This window comes from Nannospalax galili, unplaced genomic scaffold (assembly GCF_000622305.1).
Source record: "Nannospalax galili isolate Female #2095 unplaced genomic scaffold, S.galili_v1.0 scaffold238, whole genome shotgun sequence".
Classification (NCBI taxonomy): domain Eukaryota; kingdom Metazoa; phylum Chordata; class Mammalia; order Rodentia; family Spalacidae; genus Nannospalax; species Nannospalax galili.
Genome location: NW_008341888.1, coordinates 508,307 through 531,158, shown reverse-complemented (window position 1 = coordinate 531,158; position 22,852 = coordinate 508,307). Strand labels below are relative to the sequence as shown.

The following is a 22,852-nucleotide window of genomic DNA, read 5'->3' as shown; positions in this document are numbered from 1 at the left end:
GTAGTGATGTTTATTTTAGTTTGTACTTTCAAATCTCAATTTTTCTATATGACTTTTCTGAAGAATTTCTTTATAATGTCTTTAATGAGGTACTATTTTCATTCTTTTATTTTTTTATATATTATTTCCTTTGGTTATTTGAATATATTCAAAATAGCTAATTCAAGCTCTCTGCTTAGCAAAGTACTCTCTTGGATTCATTGAGCATTTTATTTGTGCTATTTCCTCATCTAAGGTCCACATGTCTTGATTCTTTATATTTTTCACATTTTTTCTTATAAACTTCTATAATTATGTGAGTGTTATAGGACCTGGATTCTTGCCTCTGTTCATGATGTGTTCTTGTTGCTTGTATTTATAACTGGTATTCTGTATAGTGATTTTTTAAACTTGTTCTATGCATTTTTAATGTAAATTCTCAAAATTCTTTGCTGTATGTGGCTACTGGAGTCTATCTCAGTTAACTTAGTGACAACATTGCAACTTTTCCTAAAACCAATGTGAGTTTTAGTCTTTACCAATAGAATTTATGTGTGTACTATTGTACAACACCTAGCTTGACAGTTTCAAATCTGCCTTATATTTCACTTTTCTCTTACATACTCCTTTAGAAATCTTCTATTGAGCTTTTGTACATTTACACACCAGTTCTTAATCCAGTCTAGACCCCCTCCACCATCCATGACCCCCCCACCAGACCTCATGCATTCTGCCATACATGTTAAGTCCTACCCAGTCAAGCATTTGTACCTGATGTCCTTTGGTACAAGTTCATCCACTGGAGTCTAGTCAGCCTATCTAGAAATTGTAAGTAAGGCATATTCTCCCTCACCCAGTACTAATCAGTCTCCAAGAGTCCGGACTAGGGCTGGACTGCTGCCCATTTCCCTTGAACCACTGTGGACTCTTGTTTGATTGAGTCAGCATGGATCTTGTGCACGATACCACCATTGCTTTCCCCTGTCATGCCTCTCTGTCATGATAGACTCTTATCCTTCTGGAACCATAAGCCTAATGAACATTTCCTTCTCCAAGTTGCCTTGGTCATGGTGCTTTATGACACTAACAGGAAAGGAGTTAAGATACTTCCAATTAGAATTTTTCTAATGAAGTTAGTTATGAATGTGGTGTAAATCTGATTCTCTAATGATATGCCAAAATTTATATGTTAATCTTTTAATCTGTTTTATCTTGGTAGAATAAAATATACAAGACTGGCATTTTTTGAAGGAAACAACTTACTTTTGGGTCATGGTTGGCTTGGAAATGCAAGAGTATCTGCTCAACTTCCAGTGAGGGCTATGTGCTGCTTAAACTCACAGAAGAAAGAGAAAAAACAAAACAAAACAAAACCCTAAACATATAATGTAAGCTCTACCTGACACATACATGGGAAAATCGAGGTTCTGACCCATGATACCTTAGAGGATACACTCAAACTTTATACTTATTTAGCCATGAATTTCCTAAAGATGTGTTGATGTCATTATGTTTAATATGATACTAAAGGATCCAAATAGTAAATAAAATGATATTACATATAAAGATTATTAAGATTGTTTGAGCTCTTTCTGTATGAAATACACAAAAAATTCAATAAAAAAGAAAATTCAAATGTTCAAAAAATGATATTTGCTTAACTCTGATATTAACAGAAAAAAGACTTGTGCGGGTTGCAGAAAAGGCTATTACTATGCTCCACTCTTTTTCGTGTATGTGCCCATGTGCGGCCAGATATTTCCTCTGTTTTATAAAAAAACAGCTGACTGAAGAAAAAAAACATAAAAACATAAATGAGAATCCAACTGTGTTAAGCAAGACATTAAAGAGGTTTACAAAGACATAAAAAAATTCATTATTTTTTTAAATTAAAAAAATTATTTATTATTTTTATTTTATGTGTATGAGTGTATTGCCTGCAAGTATGTGAGTGCACCCGTGTCGTGCAATGCTGTGGAGGTCAGAAGAGGGCTTCGGATTCCCCTGGAACTGGAGTTAAGGGCGTTTAGTGTCATTTAATAAAACATGTTACTTCATGATCATTATGCATTTATTATTTTGGGTATATTAATGACTATTTCAATGCCTTATATGGTAAGTATCAGTAGACAAAATAAAGATAGATTTATGTCTCATTTGGTTTTTAAACAATTTTTGAGAGTGCAGAGGAGTGTAAATCCAAAGAATTGTGGAATCTTCTGCTACTTGTTGGTGGCAAATGTTTTAGATAATTGAAATACATTCTCTTGTGTTGTCAGTGCCCTCTTTCTGAACATCCTTTCTGTTTTAGTATGAAAAGTTCACTCAGCGTATATTATTTTTAAATTTTTATATTATCATATATTAGTTGTACATAATAATGGGTTTCATTGTGCCATTTTCATACATACCTGTGAGGTACTTTTGATCAAATTCACCCTTATGCCTTTTGTACTAGTCCCTTTTCTCTTCCTAAATAATCATGTATTTTAAAAAAGTCTAGAGTCTATACATGAGGCAAAACATATGCTATTTGTCTTTACATATAAAACAATATTCTCTTTAAGCATTATATTACTCCAAAAAAGCTAAACAAAAATGCTTATACTGGAAGATATTGCACAAATATAGTCTTCACCTACTTTATCATTTTCTCAATTATCAGTTTTATTGATATGTATGCTTTTATTAAGATTCATAGCAAGACACATAAAAAAGAAAGTGAGACAAGACATAATTGTATTTTCTACATCCCTTGGTTTCTTACTCATTGTTTGTGACTTAGGCTGATTGGAAACCAAAAAGATCATCCAGAATTTACTGAAATGTCACCATCCGGTTTTTTATAACACATATATCCAACTGATCAGTTGTTTATTTGAACTGAATAATTTGAAAGTATCTGAAGTACATTTCTTTAGATGTTCATATCCTGTGAGACCATATCACTTGCTAGGATAAGAGTTCCTCACAGGGGGCCTTGAGAAGTGTTCATGTGTTGATAAGTGTCTCCAAAACAAACCTATCAGGTTCGGGAAAATGATCCTCTCCTCTAGTTGTAAATTATGTTTTTCTTCCTGGAAGAAGACACTTCAAGGTATGACTTCAAAAAGTTTAGTGGAAAATATGCAAAAATTAACTGCCTTCAAAGACTGATTTATTCCTATTCATAAAGATTCATTTCCTCTTTCATTTTACTGATTACAATTTTAAGAGCCCTTTACAGATTTTTTTTTTGAAATTACCCTCCATCTTCACTCTTACTGTTATCACCTTAATTCATGTTCTTTTTATCTTATACCTAAATCACTAAGCTATCCTCCTAAAGAGCTATTAGCAGCCTCCCTTGTCTTCTTCTGCAAGACATGCAGAACATTGTTATTTCAGTGATCTTTTAATGAGTTGTAGAAGCAAATAATCTTGAGTCAGAATCTTGCCTCTATTACTTGCTTTCTTCATGGTCTTAGGAAATCACATTTCTGAATTTCAATTCACTAATGGACGAGACAGGAGATATCAGTTCCTACTCCATAAGATTGCTTGAAAGATCTAATTGGATGATGTGTGTAAATTGTTTATAATGGTGACAGTACATACGAATTATTAATAATACTTTTCATTCCTCTTCCTCAGTTCTGTTTAAAATCCATCTTCCTGGATCCAATCACTTCCATGATCTAAGCGCTTGTTTGTATGTTTCTACCCTAAAATCTTCTTTCATACTTGTTCCTAACATATCATGATTCAGAGAAAAAAGTTGTGCTCAACATTACACAATCATGTACATGATTACTATCCATTTGTGTACTTGGTAATATATTTTTTCCTAGAATTACTTTCCTATTTCCATCTTATTGTATTTGCTAATTTGCTGCATGTCAGCAACTCTGAAGATTATTCAGGGTTTTGCTGTATTTGCTTACATTCTATACATTTGCAACTGTGTTTCAGCGAGCTTATATATTACAATTTTAAAAACTTAGGTCCATATTATAGATTCATCTAAAAAAGTCACCCATGAAATAACAGATTTCAATTCATTTTTGGTGCATTTAAAGTCTTAAGACAGATGATTTAGAAACTAAAAAAAACTGTTCCTTGTGCCCCTGAAAATTTATAAACCTGGTAGGTTTCCAGAAAAACGTGCTCTTCTCATTGAGAAGCACAACTTAATATAAAAAATTGTTTATTGAACATACATTATTAACTTGCTTTCCCAAACAGATTAATCCTGAGGTGAATTACTCTCATCTTCCACATAACTTAATAGCACACTATATGCTTTGGCATGCTTCCTAGTTATTTTATTTATGACCAACCTGTCATAATCTAACTCTTTGAGACCAGAAGTCATATATTATTATTCTAAATCCCACAACCTTCACTCAGCATTGGAAAAAGCTGCTTGTTGTCATAGTTCAGTAAGTATTTGATGAGTGATAAATTCTAAAGAACTGCATAGAAATAGTCTATGGATATAGATATATCCTACAGATATATGGTTAGAAATGAGAGTCTTTTGTAATTTTTATTAAATTTTTGTATATTTCATACAGAACATCTTAATCATCTTTATACTCCCTTCCGCATTGGCACCCTCCCATAGCTCCCCTCTGGAATTGTTGCATTCTGTATTTGTGTTAAGGCCTATTGAGTCCAGTTAGTGTCCCCAGACATCCCTCCATGCAAGTTCATCCACTGAGGTCTGAAAACTAACAGTATGCAGAATGCAAGTTCATCCACTGAGGTCTGAAAACTAACAGTCCTTGGACAGGACTCCTATATTAAACTCCACCCACAGAGGGCTCACAGACCATTGTGGAAGAGGGGGCAGAAAAATTGTAAGAGCCAGGCAGGAGGTCCATGACCATATGGAAATAGTCTTACAGGCTCCTGGGACTCTGCTAATATGAACCTACACCAATGGTTTCAGCATCCATAAGGCCCATGCAAACTCAAGAAATGAATTTTAAAAATAATCTTAAATTCTGGTAGATCCTCTAAGAAAATACAATAGATGGCATTAATGTCTCTAACAACAGTTATTATTACTTACATAATGCTATTCTTAGTGAGACCAAGAAGTCTTTGATATATCAAATTGTAAACCTTCCCTAGCCCAGGGAATATATAATACATTAAGTAAGACTTGTGGGGCTACAAAAGAAGAATGGGAGCATTCTGGATGGTGGGTAAGATGGAACAGCTGCACTACATTTCGGCTGTTATGGGTGGAATATTTACACCCAGGCCATCAATTACACTCAAAAACTAGAAAACTTTCATTGCAGATGACTGTTGCCAGGTTCTTCTGTTTGTCCACAGCGTTTTTTTCCTTCTAAATAACCTACAAATTAACCTGAACTGAAGTTTCTCTATTGAATTGATTTACTAACTTCTAATTTTTGTTCTCCTTCTTAAAGCCAATGATAGGTGAGGCTACTTGCAAGCAAGACAAAAATGAGGTAAGTACTCATGCTTTCTTCTAGCAATGCTAAGAAATTTTATGTGAAATGAATGAGGAATGTGGTGATGATAGCCGATAGTAAAGAAAGGGTTTCTTTCTCCCTCTGTCCCAGGGTTTGGCTTGAAAGTTCGACAGGTCTGGAACTTTATTTGTTCAGAGAAGGATAATACCCTAGAAAACTGGCTCACAATGCTCAAACTCGCAAGGGATAGATTTGTATCCCAACGCCAATTTAATAATTTATAGTAAAGAAGAGAACTGCCAAATGGACTGAGATGTGTGTTGGCTTGTCATCTTATTCTCCTTTCAGTAAGGATGCCAAGTCAAAAAACTAAATTAACAACAGATTGGAGCTGGATAAATATATGAAATCAGAATTAAGAAGGGGACTGCAGGGTCAAGCTTGTTTCATTTGACATACTTGAGCCAGGATGGACACCCTATCCCTTTGCCAGTCTTCACAAGTCATGTCCTATCATCAATCAGCCCAAGCTCTTAGTTTCCAATGTTAAAACCATTTCTTTTCTATCAGTCGATGCCCTTGTGGTTTTTACTGGATATCCCTGTGTTGGGCCTAGCTCCACGTAGCTCTCTAATGGTTCTGGTTTTACGAGATGAGCCTGTTGCAAAATGAGCTGTTGCAGATCCAGGTTGCCCTCCTACAAGAATATCATCATCCACTTCCTTTTTTCATCAGTCTTATCTGTGAATCGAAATGTTACTCTTTGAACTAACCCACAAGACTTTTTTTTTCTCCTTTACTATGGTTATTACCCAGAAAGTTCTTTGCAGCTGTAGGCTCTGCATTCTGAGGGTGGTTGGCTGACATGCCTGTAGAGGTTTGTACTACTTTGTAATCCTTGTTTCTCAGAATTATTCTCAGACTTAGCTGAAACTACTGTTTTTAAGTGTATGATATTTATTTGCATATTTGTGAAGGTCCCATAGACATTTCACATAATCATCAGAATATTATTATATTAGACAGAGACTCTGTACTCAATACTGTTTTTTATTTAGTTATTTACATGTGAATTCTTTGAGTACTTATTTATTCAACCATTTTCTTAGTCTTCATGCAACCAATATTCATGAAAATGCCCTGTGCTAGACTAGTTGGGAATTCAAAGATAATCCAGATGCAGTCTTTGCTCTCAAAAATTTTCAGCACAGTAAAATCATACTAAATATTCAAAACAACTAAACAACACACTGCAATGTGAATCTAGGATGGACAGGTTGAGAGAAGGGTACTCCAGATAGAATCAAAGCTTAATTAAGCAATTTTGGTCCTGTTGTAGTTTTTACTTGTATTTTAGCATTTCCTCTGTCTTTGTCTCTCAAGTTTGAAGGAGTAGCAACTTTCCAGTTGTTAGGTAAACTTGTTTTCAGATTTGTCTTAAAAATCTCATTTTGACACAAACCTCACTGGAATGTAGTAAGAAAAAACATTTGGGTTGTGGTGGAATGGTGAAGAAGACTGGGATGCATTGGTTGTTTGTTCTTAGCCCCTGACTCCCCCCTTTTAACATTTCTGGGCACCAATGAAATAAAAAAGAAATAAAACTTGACTAGTGTCATTTGCTCAAGGGACTTACCTTTGGTCTGTACAAAGTCTGTGGTGAGACACCAATATACGCATCTTCCTCTTTCAACACCAGTTTTTCAGTTATCAGCAGTATATGTGCACGCCACTGAGACTTGTGCTTTTATACTCGTAGCTCCTTGCAAAGATTCAAGAGTGCTTATCCCGTCTCAGCATCAGGGTAAGTTATAGCCTAGCACCTAGAAATTTGTGGTTTTGTGAGGGAGGGTTGGTGGAAATAGGAAGATCATAACAGTGGCAGATGTTAGGTCAGTATTTGAAATGAAATGGTTCCTGGTTTCTCATCTCAGAATTTTTACAGGAGAAAAAACAGGATTGCTTTTCAGTCCAGCAAGGGACCAAAGTTAAGGTTCATGCTATCAGCCTGCACCATTACAACAGAAGCATGAAGTATGTAATATAACGCACTTCCTGCTAACGGCTCTTTGTAGAGAGGACCGAGAATGATGGATGGCACAAAGTGGTAAGTAAGGGTTATATTTAGTGAGTCTCATTTACAACAATTTGGCATACTGAACAGTAAAGGAAAATTTGAACTTCTGGTGTGTATAATTTATCTAGTTACATAGTGAAGGGATTTTTAGATATAAGTTCCTTGATTTGGTAAGTTTAGGTTGCTGAGATACTGAGACAACTAGCATCTTCCTTTAGGATAAGTAAAAGCAATATCAGAGTACGTATATCAGAGCTAAAAGGACACTTAAAGATGAAAATTCCTCCCAATACAGATGAGGAATTTGAGAGTCAGTGAGATGAAGCCACTTAGGTCATTCAGATAATTGTCAGTATTAGAGCTAGGAACCAAGTCTTTGACTCATGTTCCTCTTTCCCCTAGAGAAGACTGTGTCTTTCAGAGAATATTATAAATAAATCTGTGATCCTTTTAATTTTTGTATTAGGAAAATAGAAAATGTATCATATGATTTCAGACCTTGTTCGGAGGTATTTCCTGGTTTTTCAAAAGTCTATTTTTTTTCACTTCAATTCTACTTGACAGCAGAGCCCAGACGTGAGGCATTTATCTTTTCAGGGATTATTGTAATTGGTCTCAGTAGTGTAGTACTTCTCTGGTGTGGAACTAGTATGAGCGAGTCAAAGGAAGCTTCTTGTTGGGGTAGACTGTGTGAAGTCATTTTACTCCAGGATTGGTGTAGGTAGAATGATAATTAACTTTGCCATGCTTTTTCTGGGAGATAGTATCAGTTCTTAGAAATCTTCAAGTGAGGATATTTTTATTTTGTTTGCTTAAGTGGATGCAGAGAATAATTACTATTTATGCTTATACTATTTATATTGATTTAGGCAACTAAAGTACAGTAAAATTATTCACAAGTGAGTGATAGGGAAGTATACTGAGGTTACTAATGGCCTAAACTATACTGAGAGAATCAGGTCATAAATTTAGGACAATTACTCTTGCAGTGGTTCTTGTTGAATACAGGTCCTTCTTTGGTAAAATGTAGTTCCTTTTAGGGCCTAACCGAGAAAGTTGTTCCATTCAAGTTGTATGGACTACTAAATCCTAGTAGTGGAGGAACATAAAATGCCAGGGGAATGAACACATTTTTGAGAAGTTTGAGGTGGTGCTTGGTGGCCTATCTTTGTTTGAGGTTAGTTGGCATCCCATGAAGCCATGTGTCATTTTTCTAACAAATAACACAGACATTGATTTTGTTTTTCACATATAGTTTTCTTTCCCTTTTTAATTTCTTTTCCTCTGAGAAAACAAACACAGACTGCCACAGATTGCTCACAGATTTTCTAGAGGAAAATAAGAGCAATTTTGACAGGCATGTTTGTTTAGTTGTGCTGGTTACTGAAGGGGCTGAAAAGAGAACAGAGAGGTGATGCCTTGAGGAGCTGATACTAGGAAAAAAATGTTGCCTTAGTTCAATAACTCAAATTCCAGCATTCTGACTCTGAAGCTCACTAGCTTCAGGTAAATGGGATTACATCTTTGAGCACTATCTCCCTCAATTTCAAGTTAGAGAAACTATTCTCTGATGATGTCATTTATAATATATCATTTTAATAATGATTTTTGACAATTATACATGTTTATCCAGAATGCTTTGTTAACATTCTAGATGTTATGCATCCTTTTGCCAGTTAATGGGTAGTGGTTGCATCAGGCTCTGGCAGTGGCAGTAGTAGTGGTACTAGGAGCAAGAGCCATAAAGATAAGGTAAGTTAGAGCTAGAAAGAACCTAAAGACATTCCAGTTAAATTGAAATGTTTGGTTTTATGAGTCAAGCCTGCATCTCTCTATGTAGATAAGATTAGATTTGATCTCACAAAGATCTGCCTACCTCTGACTCTTGAGTGCTGGGATTAAAGGTGTGTTCTATAATGCCCAGAAAACTGTCTTATTTTTTTTAATAATAATGAAAATTGAACCCACAGAATGGAAGGTATTTATTATACCAGTATAGAGAATTAGTATTTGAGTAGGAGAATCCAAGTCTCTTAGCCGTAAATCTATTCCTCTTAAAAATACTTTCTACTGCTTTGAGTCTTCCCTTTCCTACAAGTCTTGCTCAACTCATCTCACTCATGTTATCAAAATTAAAATGCTCCATATTTTCTCTCTGCAGATTTATTATGATTTGAGTTTAAAGGCAAAACTTCATAAAGATCCTTGATTTTGGTATGACCCTACCCTGACACGTGGTGGGGAGTCATTTGCTGTATGTACATAGTACATACAGATAAAAGTGCTGCAACTAGAACCAAGAACAATAGCTTACTTATCTCTGAGGAGCAGTATTTTACACATTAAATCCCACTTAAAATATTTTTGCTTCATGCAACTTATTGCCTGGCAATGGAAAACTTCAGTTTTCTCTACTTTATTAAGAGTCTTATTACAAATGAATTTATGATAGCTGTTTGACTTTGGGGAAGTCATTTAATATTTCTGAGAGTAGATTTCCTGATCTACAAAACATACACTAGTAATAACTCTGATATCTTAAGAATTATTGATATATGTATTTATATATTTTTTAATTACTGATAGGAAACAGTAAAATATGTTAGATTTAGTATTTCACTATGACTTAGGGACAAAATCCAGTGTCATAATTATATACACTTACTTGAATTGTATATTTCTGAATTGTACATTTGTGAAAACATTAAGCTAGTTTGTTAAGGAAGGCAATTTCAGGGGCTGGAGAGATGGCTCAGTGGTTAAGAACACTGACTGTTCTTCCAGAGGATCCAGGTTCAATTCCCAGCACCCACATGATGGCTAATAACCATTGGTAACTGCAGTTCCATGGGACCCAATACCCTCTTCTGGTCTCTGCTGACATTGCATGCATGTGTTGTGCTTATATACATGCAGGCAAAACACTCATACACATAAAATAAAAATGATTAATAAAATATTAAAAAGGAAGGAGAGTCGCTTTTGGGAAGATATTTTTGGTACCTATTAAGATTTTGGATATAATACTAATGAATCATGCTTAAAAGCTCTCTCTCTCTGTGTGTGTGTGTGTGTGTTTTGAAACAAAACAATTATTTCTACAAAAGTGCTAAATGATCAAATCCTACTTAAACATACAAGATTCCTGTTGAAAACTGAAAAAGAATTATAGGTCTTGAAAATCTTAGGTGTATAGGTTCATTGGACTCCAACTTCTTTACCCCATTCACCTTAATATTCTCTGGGAATGTCTGTTGTTAAAGGTGGGGGTGAGAGAGCATGAGAGAGAGAGAGTAGGAAATTTTAGCAGAGTTGTGAAGAGCCACTAAGGAAAGAGGAGACCATACTAATCAGATGCATTGGAGTAAGGATTATAAAATAAATAAATATTAGACAAGAGACCGTTACTTATCTATTTGTGTCTTTCCAGGAAGGCCCTAGTATTATCAATAGGATCACTCTGCCATTTGGTTAGTAGGGAAGGAAACAGATTGTGGACTTGGTCTGACAGATTGATATAACAGAAGAATAGAGAAAAAGGAAGATGTTAATTCTTATGTTGGAGTATTAAAACAAGTCATACAAGGAAGAAAATAAGATGAGGGAGGATATTAGTTGAGACTACAAGTCATGAAAAGGATAAGCATTTGATATATGTTGGAGTGTGTGGTTCAAGTTTGTATAGTACATCTTTGAGTGGAGTTTATTATTCCAAACAGAGAACATCACTTGGAAAGAGGAATTGTTTAAACTTCACAGATAGTGCAAATTTCAAAGGTACTTGTAGAAGAATAAGACACATTTTTTCCGAAGTTTCAGGAGAGGTGAATGCTACTACCTCTTGAATATGAAACTCCTGTGTAAAACTGCGATTTAAAAAATATTTTATTTATTATTTTTATTTTATGTGTATGAGTGTGATGCCTGCATATGGATAAGTGCACTCGTGTTGTGCAGTGCCCTCGGAGGACAAAAGAAGCTGTTGGATCCCTTGGAACGAGAATTATGGACAGTTGTTAGCTGCCATGTGGGTGCTGGGATTCGAAACTGGGTCTTCTGCAAGAACAGATGGCTCAGCGGTTAAAAGCTGCGATTTTTAAATAACATTTCATATGCTTTATGATGAAATTGTCTTTGACTCTCAGGACTTGGCCAACTCCCTATCTGACTTTCAGATTATAATTTTCATATCACACCAAATTTAGAACTTAGTCTTCATCACAACTGCTGTAGTGGCTAGGATAACAATTTTGCTATTGACTTGGACTATCTGATTTTGGTTCTGAATATCCTATGCCCTAAAAATCTCTTGGAAACCAGAACTCTTCATCAATCTTCTTACTCCAAAATTATTTGGACTCCCTGTTTCCTATTTTCTGATCTAATTTCTGCAAGTTACCACATGATCATTCTGAATCTCAAATATGGCAATGTCAGATCTCTTATCAGAATCATTCAATATTCCACCCCTCCGCCAAAGGCCTTCAGCACCTTGCATGCTATGGTACTGTGTGCTTTAATCATCTTTCCCGTAAACTTGCTTATTGTATTCCATCATATTCACATTCTAATCTTTATTCAGTAGCTGGTAGAATGTGTATCATCCCATTTTTATACTTTAGAACTTTTGAGTGTTATTCACCCATTACTGAATCCTCTTCCAGTCCTTTCTTTTCCTACATCCTGCTCACTCCCAAGCTGATTGTTGAAACTGGCTTATCGTTTGAGTTGAATTCCAATTCTCTTCTTCTATGTAGGCTTTCTGTTTATATGGAAATACCTTTGTTATGTCTTTCATGGTATGTTTTTAAGGACTCTATTATGGTGAATTACTCTTATGGTTATCTCTCTTAAGTGACTGCAAACTTCTTGAGGGCAACAACAAGTAAATTCTTCACCAGAACTTCTTACCCATATTCACTATCATCAGTATTTAACATAATAATGCATTGGTAATATTTTGTGTAGGTTAGCATGCTGATGGAAGTCTTTATTGAAGAGATGGGGCTAGATCCCAGCTTTGAAAATCTGCTAAAGCTTAAGTTGAATAGTCAATAATTCGGGCAAACTAAGATTAACATTATATTTACCCCCGTTACACAACTTCTGTTTTTCTCTCCAATTTTATCCTACAGAGAACAATATGAAAACATAAATGACTCAATACAAGTACCATCTTCATTCAGTCAAGGTACTATTGTATATCTAAGAATTTAATAGAAACAGGATAAACATGGTGCAAAGAGCAGTAAGATACCTACATAACAGAATTTTTATTCTAGTTCTAGCATAAAATAGCGCTGTGACCTTGAACAAGGTACTAAACTTTCCTTGACTGTATCTGTTTATTAGCTAAAACTTCTAGAGTATTACTTTCATCTTACCTCACAGAGGTTATACCATGCAGACATGAAGATGTCTTATCACCTATACTATGCAACTCATTTCATGTGATGTATGTAAGGTGGCCTTAGAGAGTTTTACATGTTTCCTCTAAAAGATAAAGAAGCTTCATAAGGATAAAAATTGTGAAAATTTTTTTATTTCCCACCAAATCCAGCACTGTGTTTATAAGATGGTGCCTGTCAAATGCAGACATAGTCTTTAAAAATCCATGGGGAAAAAGTAAAAAGACAGGATGCTTTCCCTTTTATATTTTCTAAATGTGAAGAATTTGGGAACTACACATTCAGTCTCCTCACTGCCACTCCAAGTCCCATCTGCAGGAAAGAAACTATTTGCTGATGAAACAAGGCAAGCATATTTATCTGTGATACATGTAAGGAGAATTAAAATGAAGATTTAAGAAGCAATGGGAAGCATATTGCAAGGATGTCCCTCTTCCTGATGGCAGGAACAGTGATGAGATTCTGTGACTGTGGAATATGCTGACTTTCACTCAAAAGGTGTGTGAACGCCTATAATTTCTAGATTGATTCATTTCCTCTTCTTTCAAGCTTCTTTAGGCATCAGTTTCCTGATTAGAAAAGGATGCATACTGGGAATTCTAAAAACCCAAACCAGAACAAAGAATTTTAGGGTAACAGCAGGTAGCAAAATGTATTATTTGATATATCTGCTACTGTCTGCTGTGTTGTCGGCACCCCCAGCCATTCCCCACTACTTGCCCTTCTGGTGAATCTAGTCAGCCTATCTAGAGGTCAAGGTTTCCTCTTTGCTTAATTCAAGAAAAAATGAGCTTTGCAGTTCAACCCAACATACGAATGTTCTTTGAATCTTTAGTGTCAGATTGCTTCGTGGTTACATGGTGATGGAGAAGACGTCTTTTGTATGGCATTAATGGAGTTAATAGCAGAGTAAAGATGTGTTGAATAAATAATTAAATGTGGCTTTACATTTCAAATTTTGATGCAACAAAGGTTAAAAATAAGGTGCATGCAATGATATACAGGATTACCATGGCAGAGCTAATGGTGAAGGCTTCTGTAACTGTAAACAAAGACCAAGGGTAGCTAGACATAAACAGAGGGAAAGAATTCTAGATAGAGGGAGCAATATATGTAGAAGCCACAGTAAAGTAAAAAACCTTGGCTACTTCTGTGAAGTGGAAATACTTCAGTAGACCTGACATATAAAGAATGAGGAAAATAATGGAAACAAGCAGTATTTAAGGACAGAGAAGCCATAATAAATACAGCCTTTAGGCTACAACAAGACTTTTGGAAATAATGATAACAGTATCGGAACTGGCAAACAATTATAAACAAAACAATGGAAATGGTGTTTCAAAGAACAATCACTTGTGCAAAGAATTAGAAGGAAGCAATAGATGATATAGGTCACACGACCAAAGGAAAATTCTAAAGAAAAAGATGTGTTGACAGAATTTCAACAAGTGTGGTAAGTGCCATAACAGGGGTAAGGGAATATGGAGAAAAACATGTGTTCCATTTTCCATACTCCACCTTTCTTTGCCCCATGCAAATTTTATGAATTTGGAACAACTTATTTAACCCCTCTAGACCCCAAACATCCTCACTTGTAATGTGAAAATAATCACAGGGCAACTATGAAGATGAGTCAGATCATGTATAGCATATTTTGTACTTAAATAAGTGGTAGCCCTCACTTAAATGCTAATATTAGTGTTAGAAATAATATAGGAGATTGGACTATAGGAGGCAATACCAAGTGTAAGAAGGCGAGCATAGCAACAGGTGCAACAGTCAGGAGCACTGATGGCAGTGATCTAGATTATAAACATGAGAAGAGGTGGACTGGAGGAATTTTTAGGGGTGGAAATCACCTTGTTTCTTATGGTATATATGGGGAACACAGTGGCAGGGCAACTCCCTAAAATTCTAGTTTGAGTGTCTGCGAGGAGAGCTGTGGCACTGATGGAAAAGGGAAGCACACACTCAAGAATGAATCACAAATTTCATAAAACAGGAACCAAAGATATATTTAAATTGAAGGAGAGAGAGGTTGCCGATATAATGGAATCACCTTGTTTCTTATGGTATATATGGGGAACACAGTGGCAGGGCAACTCCCTAAAATTCTAGTTTGAGTGTCTGCGAGGAGAGCTGTGGCACTGATGGAAAAGGGAAGCACACACTCAAGAATGAATCACAAATTTCATAAAACAGGAACCAAAGATATATTTAAATTGAAGGAGAGAGAGGTTGCCGATATAATGGAGGAAAAACACGTCCCCAACACACATATAATATAACATATATATAACTATGAGAGCTAAAACAATGGAGAGAGACAAAGCTAGAAAAAAAACAGTGTCAGAGAAACAAAAAGCAACAAAAACAAAGCAAAAGAAACAATATATCCTACATTTTTGTGTTAGTAGATTTTAGGTTGTTCTTTAGAGAGACACAAGTTCTTCACAGAAAACTAAATGTTCCCTTTCCAAGATGCCGTATTGCTGCCCAACCAAAAGATAAATCCCACCATCTCTCCCCTTCATGGGGATTTACACTTAATTTTCATGAAGGAAATTTGTAGAAAAACATCCTATTTACCCTCCCTTCAGTTCAGAGAAGAGAAGAGGCTTTGGTAAGCAGTCATGAGACTCTTGTAACTCATGATTAACTGTGAATGTCTGAGTTGTATATGTCACTCTGCAAAGACACATAAACCCACAATAAAAAAGTTGTAAATTTGACTTGAGATTTCTGTTTGGGCCTAATTGGGCTCTGTTATTTAACACAGAGGTGTGATCAGAACATACTTTGTTAGTAAGTGAAACTTGGTGCACCAGTGAAGTAAAAACAAATAGCCATGTTTGTAAGGTGCAAAAGTGGAAGTGTGATTTGAGTGGGTGTGGCCTGTTTCTAGTTCTTGAAATTGTAATGCACTTGTGTTTTCCTTTGCTCTCTGACAGCCTCCATGTGGCTAACGGTTGGTAGGAGAAGCAGTGGTAACTACCACAATGTGTGCCTCACATGGCTATATTAGTAATTTTGTGTAGCTGTGACTAAAATACCCGAGGGAAAAACTTAGAGGTTGAAAGATTTATTAGTTCATGTGGCAGAGAAGCTTCAACGTGGTAGACAGGAAACAGAGACAGAGAGAGGCAGGGAGGGACATTAGACAAGGTACTCTCAAGGACCCATTGCCAGTGACCTATATCATTAAGCTAGGCCACACCTTCTAAAGTATTTAGAACCTCCCAAAGCAGTACCACCAGCTGAAGATCAGGATTTAACATATCAACCAATCAGGGACATTTAGTATTGAATCCATGATAATGGTGAATAAGCTAGTTACATTGAAATAAGAAGTCTTCCTATTCAGGGTTAAACAGTCTGTGACCTCTTATTCTCTACACATTGGCAAATTATATATTTCTGTGTTAATCACCATCTACTGCATAAAGAAACTTCTTTGATGAGAGTTGAGAGATGTGTTCATCCTATGTGTGGAGAATGCACTGATGGTGTGTCACTTAGAGTTAACTATCTCACAGACACTTATTCTTTGCATTTCACCAGTTCTGGAACTCTATAATAGTCTCTATTTGTTCCAAAAACTTATTCGATGAAGGGTGAAAGGTACAGTTATTTGTAAATATAAGGATGCGTATTTATTTTAATAAAGTAAGAAATTAGGTTGATCTAGGGCTGTGGCAGAAGAAAGATTTTCTCTAGGATCTGCGACCTCTCCAGCCATGTGTATTTGACTGTGTTATGTGTATATTACCACACGTGAATTTCCTCCCATTGAGCAGGCCTTAATAATTCCAATTAGACAGCTGTTGATTACCCCCAAGATAAAAGTGCCACCACTGAACTAATAGCGATAGTTTGCTAAGCCGGCCATTGTTGTTTATCAGGCTTTACAGCTGGGTAGGACCATTCATCGTTTTTTTTTTTTTCTCCCTCGGCAGCTTGTATAGTATCCTCTGATATGATGAGAGCTAACTCCTCAGGGAGGAGGCTTCCAGGCTAGCTCCTGCTCTAGTGCTCCAAGTCCAAGTCCTGTGTCCAAAGTGTAGCCTGTCTCACCTTCAAGTTCTGGGAGGCAATCAAGGACTGTGGCAGTAGCCTGTGTTATTCAAACCTCTACCTCCCAAGGCTCAGGGATCATTGTAGAAGAGGAGGCAGAAAGACTGTTAATAGCCAGAAGTGGTGGATGATAGAAAACAGTTTTCCAGACAGCTGGTCAGTTACTCATACGAATTCACTATGATGGTGATAGCATGCACAAGTTCCAGCATAGACATGGGAAATGAGTAAGAAATCCCAACCCAACCTAAAGATTGTTGGCAATTAATGGCTGCTGGGAGGAGAAAAGACTGTGTCTTACAGGGATGCGACTCTTGGTGGGCCCGGTGGATGGACCTACATGGAAAGACATTTGGCGACACAAATCAGACTCTATAGGCCATGTTTTATACATACATACATACATACATACATGCATACATGTATATTATATATATATATATATGAATACGTTAAATTGGACTGGGGTAGTAGGGGAAAGTGCAGATCTAAATATCATGAAACTACATAATGTGAAAATCACAAAAAATCAATAAAAAATAAAAGGAAACAAAGGTGGTGAAAAAGAGTCTTCCTAGTTAGAGTGATAAGCAGCATAATGAAAATAGTTTAAGTTTGGGACCAGTCCTACAAGACATTATGCTTAGTTTTGTTACCTCAGGCAACTTACTAAATCTTTTGAACATCAGTCTCCTTGTCTGAATTATGAAAATAATAATATCTCTATCTCTCATGATAGTTGATATAATCAAATTAGATTATGTGTGTGAATACTTCTGCTGATTCCAGTATATATCCTTGATGGTCAAAAAAGGAGGACTTCCTCCCTTTTCACCTGTGAGTACCTCTGTAATTTTAGTCATACATATAAACACAAGATGACTGCATAATACTTCATGACATACTGCAGATGATAGGCTAGCTAAGTATAGATACTGTATATGAAAAAGGAGGGAAAATGAAAGTACTATTTAAAATAATTTAAGTTTGTAAAATGGACAATGTTATGTCTGCAAAATCATCATTTGGGATTCTGTTAATTTTAATCTCATCTCTGTGTACTGTAGTAGGACTGAGGCCATTTTGCCACAAGTAAAGGGAAACTAAAACCACATCACTCCTTTGTGGTAAATAAAAACAGTAACAATTAAAACCCTTCCCCCAAGAAATGACACAGAACTTAATTTCTTCCCTGGCTCTAAGTAAATTAATTAACCCTGCAATCTAACAGAAGGGATGCTTATGCAATTTGTTTTGAACAGGAGAACGAAGATTGAAAAAGGTGTGCATAGAGGTTAGACACCTCCCACTTGCAGTCTTAGATCTTTTATTTACCAGCTGTGTGACCTCCATTAACTCCTCTTTGGACCTTGCTTCTTCTAACTGTATTATATGTAGGCCCAATTTGATGATTTTTAAAGGTTCTTTCCAGTTTAGATTTTATAAGGTGGTTAAAATAAAGTGACAAGTCTGTTGCTATCCTGCCCCTGTCTTTGGCATGCAATCTGCATTACTCCATGTTCAGAGCTTGGGAAGCCAACAGATTACTTTCTCTATGCTCCAACTTAATACATAGCCAAAACCACACTGAAGCATAAACATGATTTAAAATGTCCAAAAGCTTTGCCCTTATGATAATTAATGAATAAAAAATTCATTCTTAATTTTTTTCAAGGACTGATACTGATGATCTGTTTTACCCTAACCGTAAGCCATGTTTCATGTGACTGTTGGGTAATGTGTCATGTTGCTGATGCCACACTAATACATGATTGTTCAGATAGGAAGAGCTGAGCTCTATTTCCAAGATTACATATGGGGAAGTGCCCATAGGTCAGTTTTTAAATTCATACATTATTCAATTTTTTCACGCAAATTGAGAATGGGACATAAACAAGGGGGAATAGACAAACTTCAAGAGGACTTGAAATTTATTATGATAGACTAATGAAGAAGTCATATTACCAACTTCCAAAAGTCAGCCAGGACAATGGCAGTGCACATTCAAGGAGGCTATATTGTTTTCTAAAGCTGAGTTGAAGATGAAAGAAAGGCGAGGGATCTAACAGATGAGGCTAATTTTCTAGTATTGCAATTGGTAGTGAGTGAGCAGTATTCACTCTAACCAGAGCTTCTTAGCAAGACAGATTTAGAGAAGAAATGAAAACACATAAATGCTATGAGGACTGTTGTGACCATTCCATCATTTTCCAGTTGATTAACCGCAGTGTTGGGTCAATGTATACCTTGTTTGAGCCTCTACTTACTGATTCTAACTGGGTTCTTTCTAGTTCTAATATCATATATCTCTGTAAAACAGAGTCCTGAATTTTGGTTAAAGCACTAGGTAACCATTCTGTTTTTTAAATTTCCTTTGGGCAGGAGCCATAATTCCACAGTTTACCTTGATGAATATACTGACATATTCAAGATGGGCAGCAATAGTACCAGCAACGCTGAGAATAATTGCAATGTCACTAATGTGACATTCCAGTACTCCCTCTATGCAACCACCTACGGCCTCATATTCATTCCTGGTCTTCTGGCTAACAGTGCAGCCTTGTGGGTTCTATGTCGCTTCATCAGCAAGAAAAATAAAGCCATCATCTTCATGATCAACCTCTCTGTGGCTGACCTTGCTCATGTCCTGTCCTTACCTCTCCGGATTTACTATTACATCCACCGGCACTGGCCATTCCAGAAAGCCAGTTGCCTGCTGTGCTTCTACCTGAAATATCTCAACATGTATGCCAGCATTTGCTTCCTGACATGCATCAGTCTTCAGAGGTGTCTCTTTCTCCTCAAGCCATTCAGTGCCAGAAACTGGAAGCGTCGGTATGATGTGGGTATCAGTGCTGTCATCTGGATCATCGTGGGGACTGCCTGTTTGCCATTTCCCATCCTGAGAAGTGCTGGCTTAGCGAACAACACCGAATCTTGCTTTGCTGATCTTGGTTACAAGCAGATGAACCCAGTGGTTTTGGTCACGATGATTACAATTGCTGAGCTTGCTGGATTCGTGATCCCAGTTATCACCATCGCATGCTGTACCTGGAAAACCACTATATCTTTGAAACAACCACCTATGGCTTTTCAAGGGATTAGCGAGAGGAAGAAAGCGCTGCGGATGGTTTTCATGTGCGCTGCAGTCTTCGTTACGTGCTTTACCCCTTACCATATTAACTTCATTTTTTACACCATGGTAAAGGAAACTATCATTACCAGTTGTCTCATTGTCAAAAGCACACTGTATTTCCACCCTTTTTGCTTATGCCTTGCAAGCCTTTGCTGCCTTTTGGATCCAATTCTTTATTACTTCATGGCTTCAGAGTTTCGTGACCAACTATCTCGCCACGGCAGCTCTGTGACCCGTTCTCGTCTAATGAGCAAGGAGAGCGGTTCATCGATGGCTAGCTAAAACAAAATATTTCTTCAGCTCCGACTCTCTTTACGTATGTTCTTTGCCCTTTTCCAAAGGCTCATATTAGCAGTCAAACAATTTCTTAAATCAAACATTGGAAATAACAGAAATAAGTTGTACTATGCCATAGTTGTAATTGTGGGGTTGTGCCTCCACAGATCATGGGACAATCAAAGGGTAATAGGATTCACCTGTTTCCGATTTGCATGCAAGGCATTTTATTATTTACAAGACCCAGATCAAGTTTTTACAGATGGTTCCAATCAAATATAAATCGAAGGCTTTTCTTCCAATTGTCTTGTAAATAGGATATCACTGAGATGCAATATATAGTAATCTGTTTTGTAAATAAAATTAAATCTCTTTCATAGTATAACTTTATTTCTGAATGATAATAAAATTTCCAGTCCTTCCTAGCAATAAAAACAAAGGAAACATGGCATGAAGCTGTTGAAGCAATATGTGCATGAATTTCAGGACAAGAGTCCTGCTACTGAATGAGGGGCACGGAAATCCGTTCCTTGAAAAGTATTAGAAGTCTATCATTTTCTGGGTTGTTATTTTGCTTTGTAATTTCATATATAGCATCTCATCTAGTCTTTCTAATACAGGTGACCTCGTGGAAATTGCAAATACAAATAAATAAATGTAATGTCAGAGAAGTTAAGCAACTTGTCTCACGATTCACCGTGATGAGTCAAAATTTGTTCAGTATACACAGCAAGTGCTTATATTATTCCCTCCGTTTATGTATTTACATATATTTAGTCAATACTAAACTTGATGTGAATGGTAAATACACAAACTTAAGGTAAGCCATAGGAAAGTACCGGGGATTTGCAGACAATGATAGACTGGCACCATCCTTTGAAATATTCTGGAAAAAAAATACGTTTTGTGCCCTTTATATGTTCAGAATGTAGCGTTATCAGAAACCATCAAAAAATAAAAATAAAAAAGGAAAATATCATGGGATAAAAAAGATAAGCCATAGGAGATAAAGGTGATTTAAACACTATTTTCTGGGGCTCATCAGAAAATTCTATAGGTGGTGGGGTTGGCATTGCTCAGGCTACAAAGTCTCCTATGATAACTACATTGTCCAAATACTGTGTTGAACCTGCTAAGTCCTGATAATAAGAAATCCAGATAGTGCATTACTTCCAAGTTAATATGGCTTATTGGAGGGCAAACAAATACCTAAACTAAAAGACATAAAGCTATAAAATGAGCCACAAAGAGTTAATATAAGTTAGGTTTCTTTTTTTCTTTTTTTCCTTTTTCCTTTTCTGTGATTCGTCTTTTTGAGACAGGGTCTTCCTGTAGCTCCAGCTGGCCTGGAACTCACTATGTAGGCAGGCTGGCTTTGAACTCACAGAGATCTGCCTGCCTCTGCCTCCCGAATGCTGGGATTAAAGGTGTGCACCACCATGCCCGGCAACTTAGGTTTCTTTTTTAATTTGTCTAATTGCTTTCTTTTTAAACATTGCTACATCACTTGAAAAAAATTTTAAGTTTTTGGTAATCAAAATTCACAGAATTGTATTAGAAATTGAAAAATATCACATGGTAAATGGATATGAGAAAAATGTGTGCTTATTTAATTTATTTTTGAAAGTTCTGGATTTTGTTTAAGTGATATTATGGAGCATTTCAACACAGGGAATCCCAGTAGGCATTCATGGAACTCAAGCCATCACTGATCTTTTATGTCTGAAATTTACGTAGCGTAGATATTCAGTGTGCAGGGAAGAGAAGGTAGTGGTAGTCCTTAGAACATGCGTTTGAATAGACTCCAAGGAAGAGGAAGGGAAAATTAAAGGGAGGAACTGAAAAAAAGATAAAGTTTCCAGTGAGTGAGATAGTTCTGTAATTATAAATAAAACATTTTTGGAAGTGTGTGTTTTATTAACCACAATCTGAAGACACGGCCTAAAGAGGATTCTCAGATATGCTTGGAATGAGTGGTAGCATGATCATTATCACAGTACACAGTCTCACATTAAAGAAATGGCTTTTCCAGAAACCCACTTGGAACTACACATCTTGCTATCGTGTTTGTAGAGAAAAGAAACCTCAGCTCTCACAGTTCACACACCATATATTTCTTCTTAAGTGTTGGAGGGAAAGTAATGCTTCCACACAGGATTTGTGGATTGGTGTATAAATGAAACAACATGCCTTTCATTTTGGACATCATGTAAGTGGAAGTTTTGGGATTTTTCTGATGTATGACTCTCTAATGTGGTAAGAGAAAAGAAATCCAAACAAGAATGAATTGTTTTGAATTTTAAAGACTGAGAAAAATAACAACCATTAGAAAGCTTTAGTGTGGATTTGATTTAGTTAGAAATTTCAAAAAGTACAGGTTTTATCAAGTTAACCTTCAGTCTGGCCTGTTTATTCACCCAAGAGAGAAACAATGGTGTATCATCCGCAATATTGATTTTCAATAACTAAAAAC

At 36.3% G+C, this 22,852-nt stretch overlaps 1 protein-coding gene across 1 annotated transcript; it reads left to right on the top strand.

Annotated features, from left to right (window-relative positions):
• Positions 1-7,470: 7,470 nt before the first annotated feature.
• On the top strand, positions 7,471-20,783 carry LOC103737848 (putative P2Y purinoceptor 10). The gene is made up of 2 exons (XM_008837683.3): positions 7,471-7,515; positions 19,350-20,783. The coding sequence occupies exons 1-2, from the start codon at positions 7,496-7,498 to the stop codon at positions 20,383-20,385; spliced, it is 1,056 nt and encodes a 351-aa protein (XP_008835905.2). The 5' UTR covers positions 7,471-7,495; the 3' UTR covers positions 20,386-20,783.
• The last annotated feature ends 2,069 nt before the right edge of the window (positions 20,784-22,852 follow it).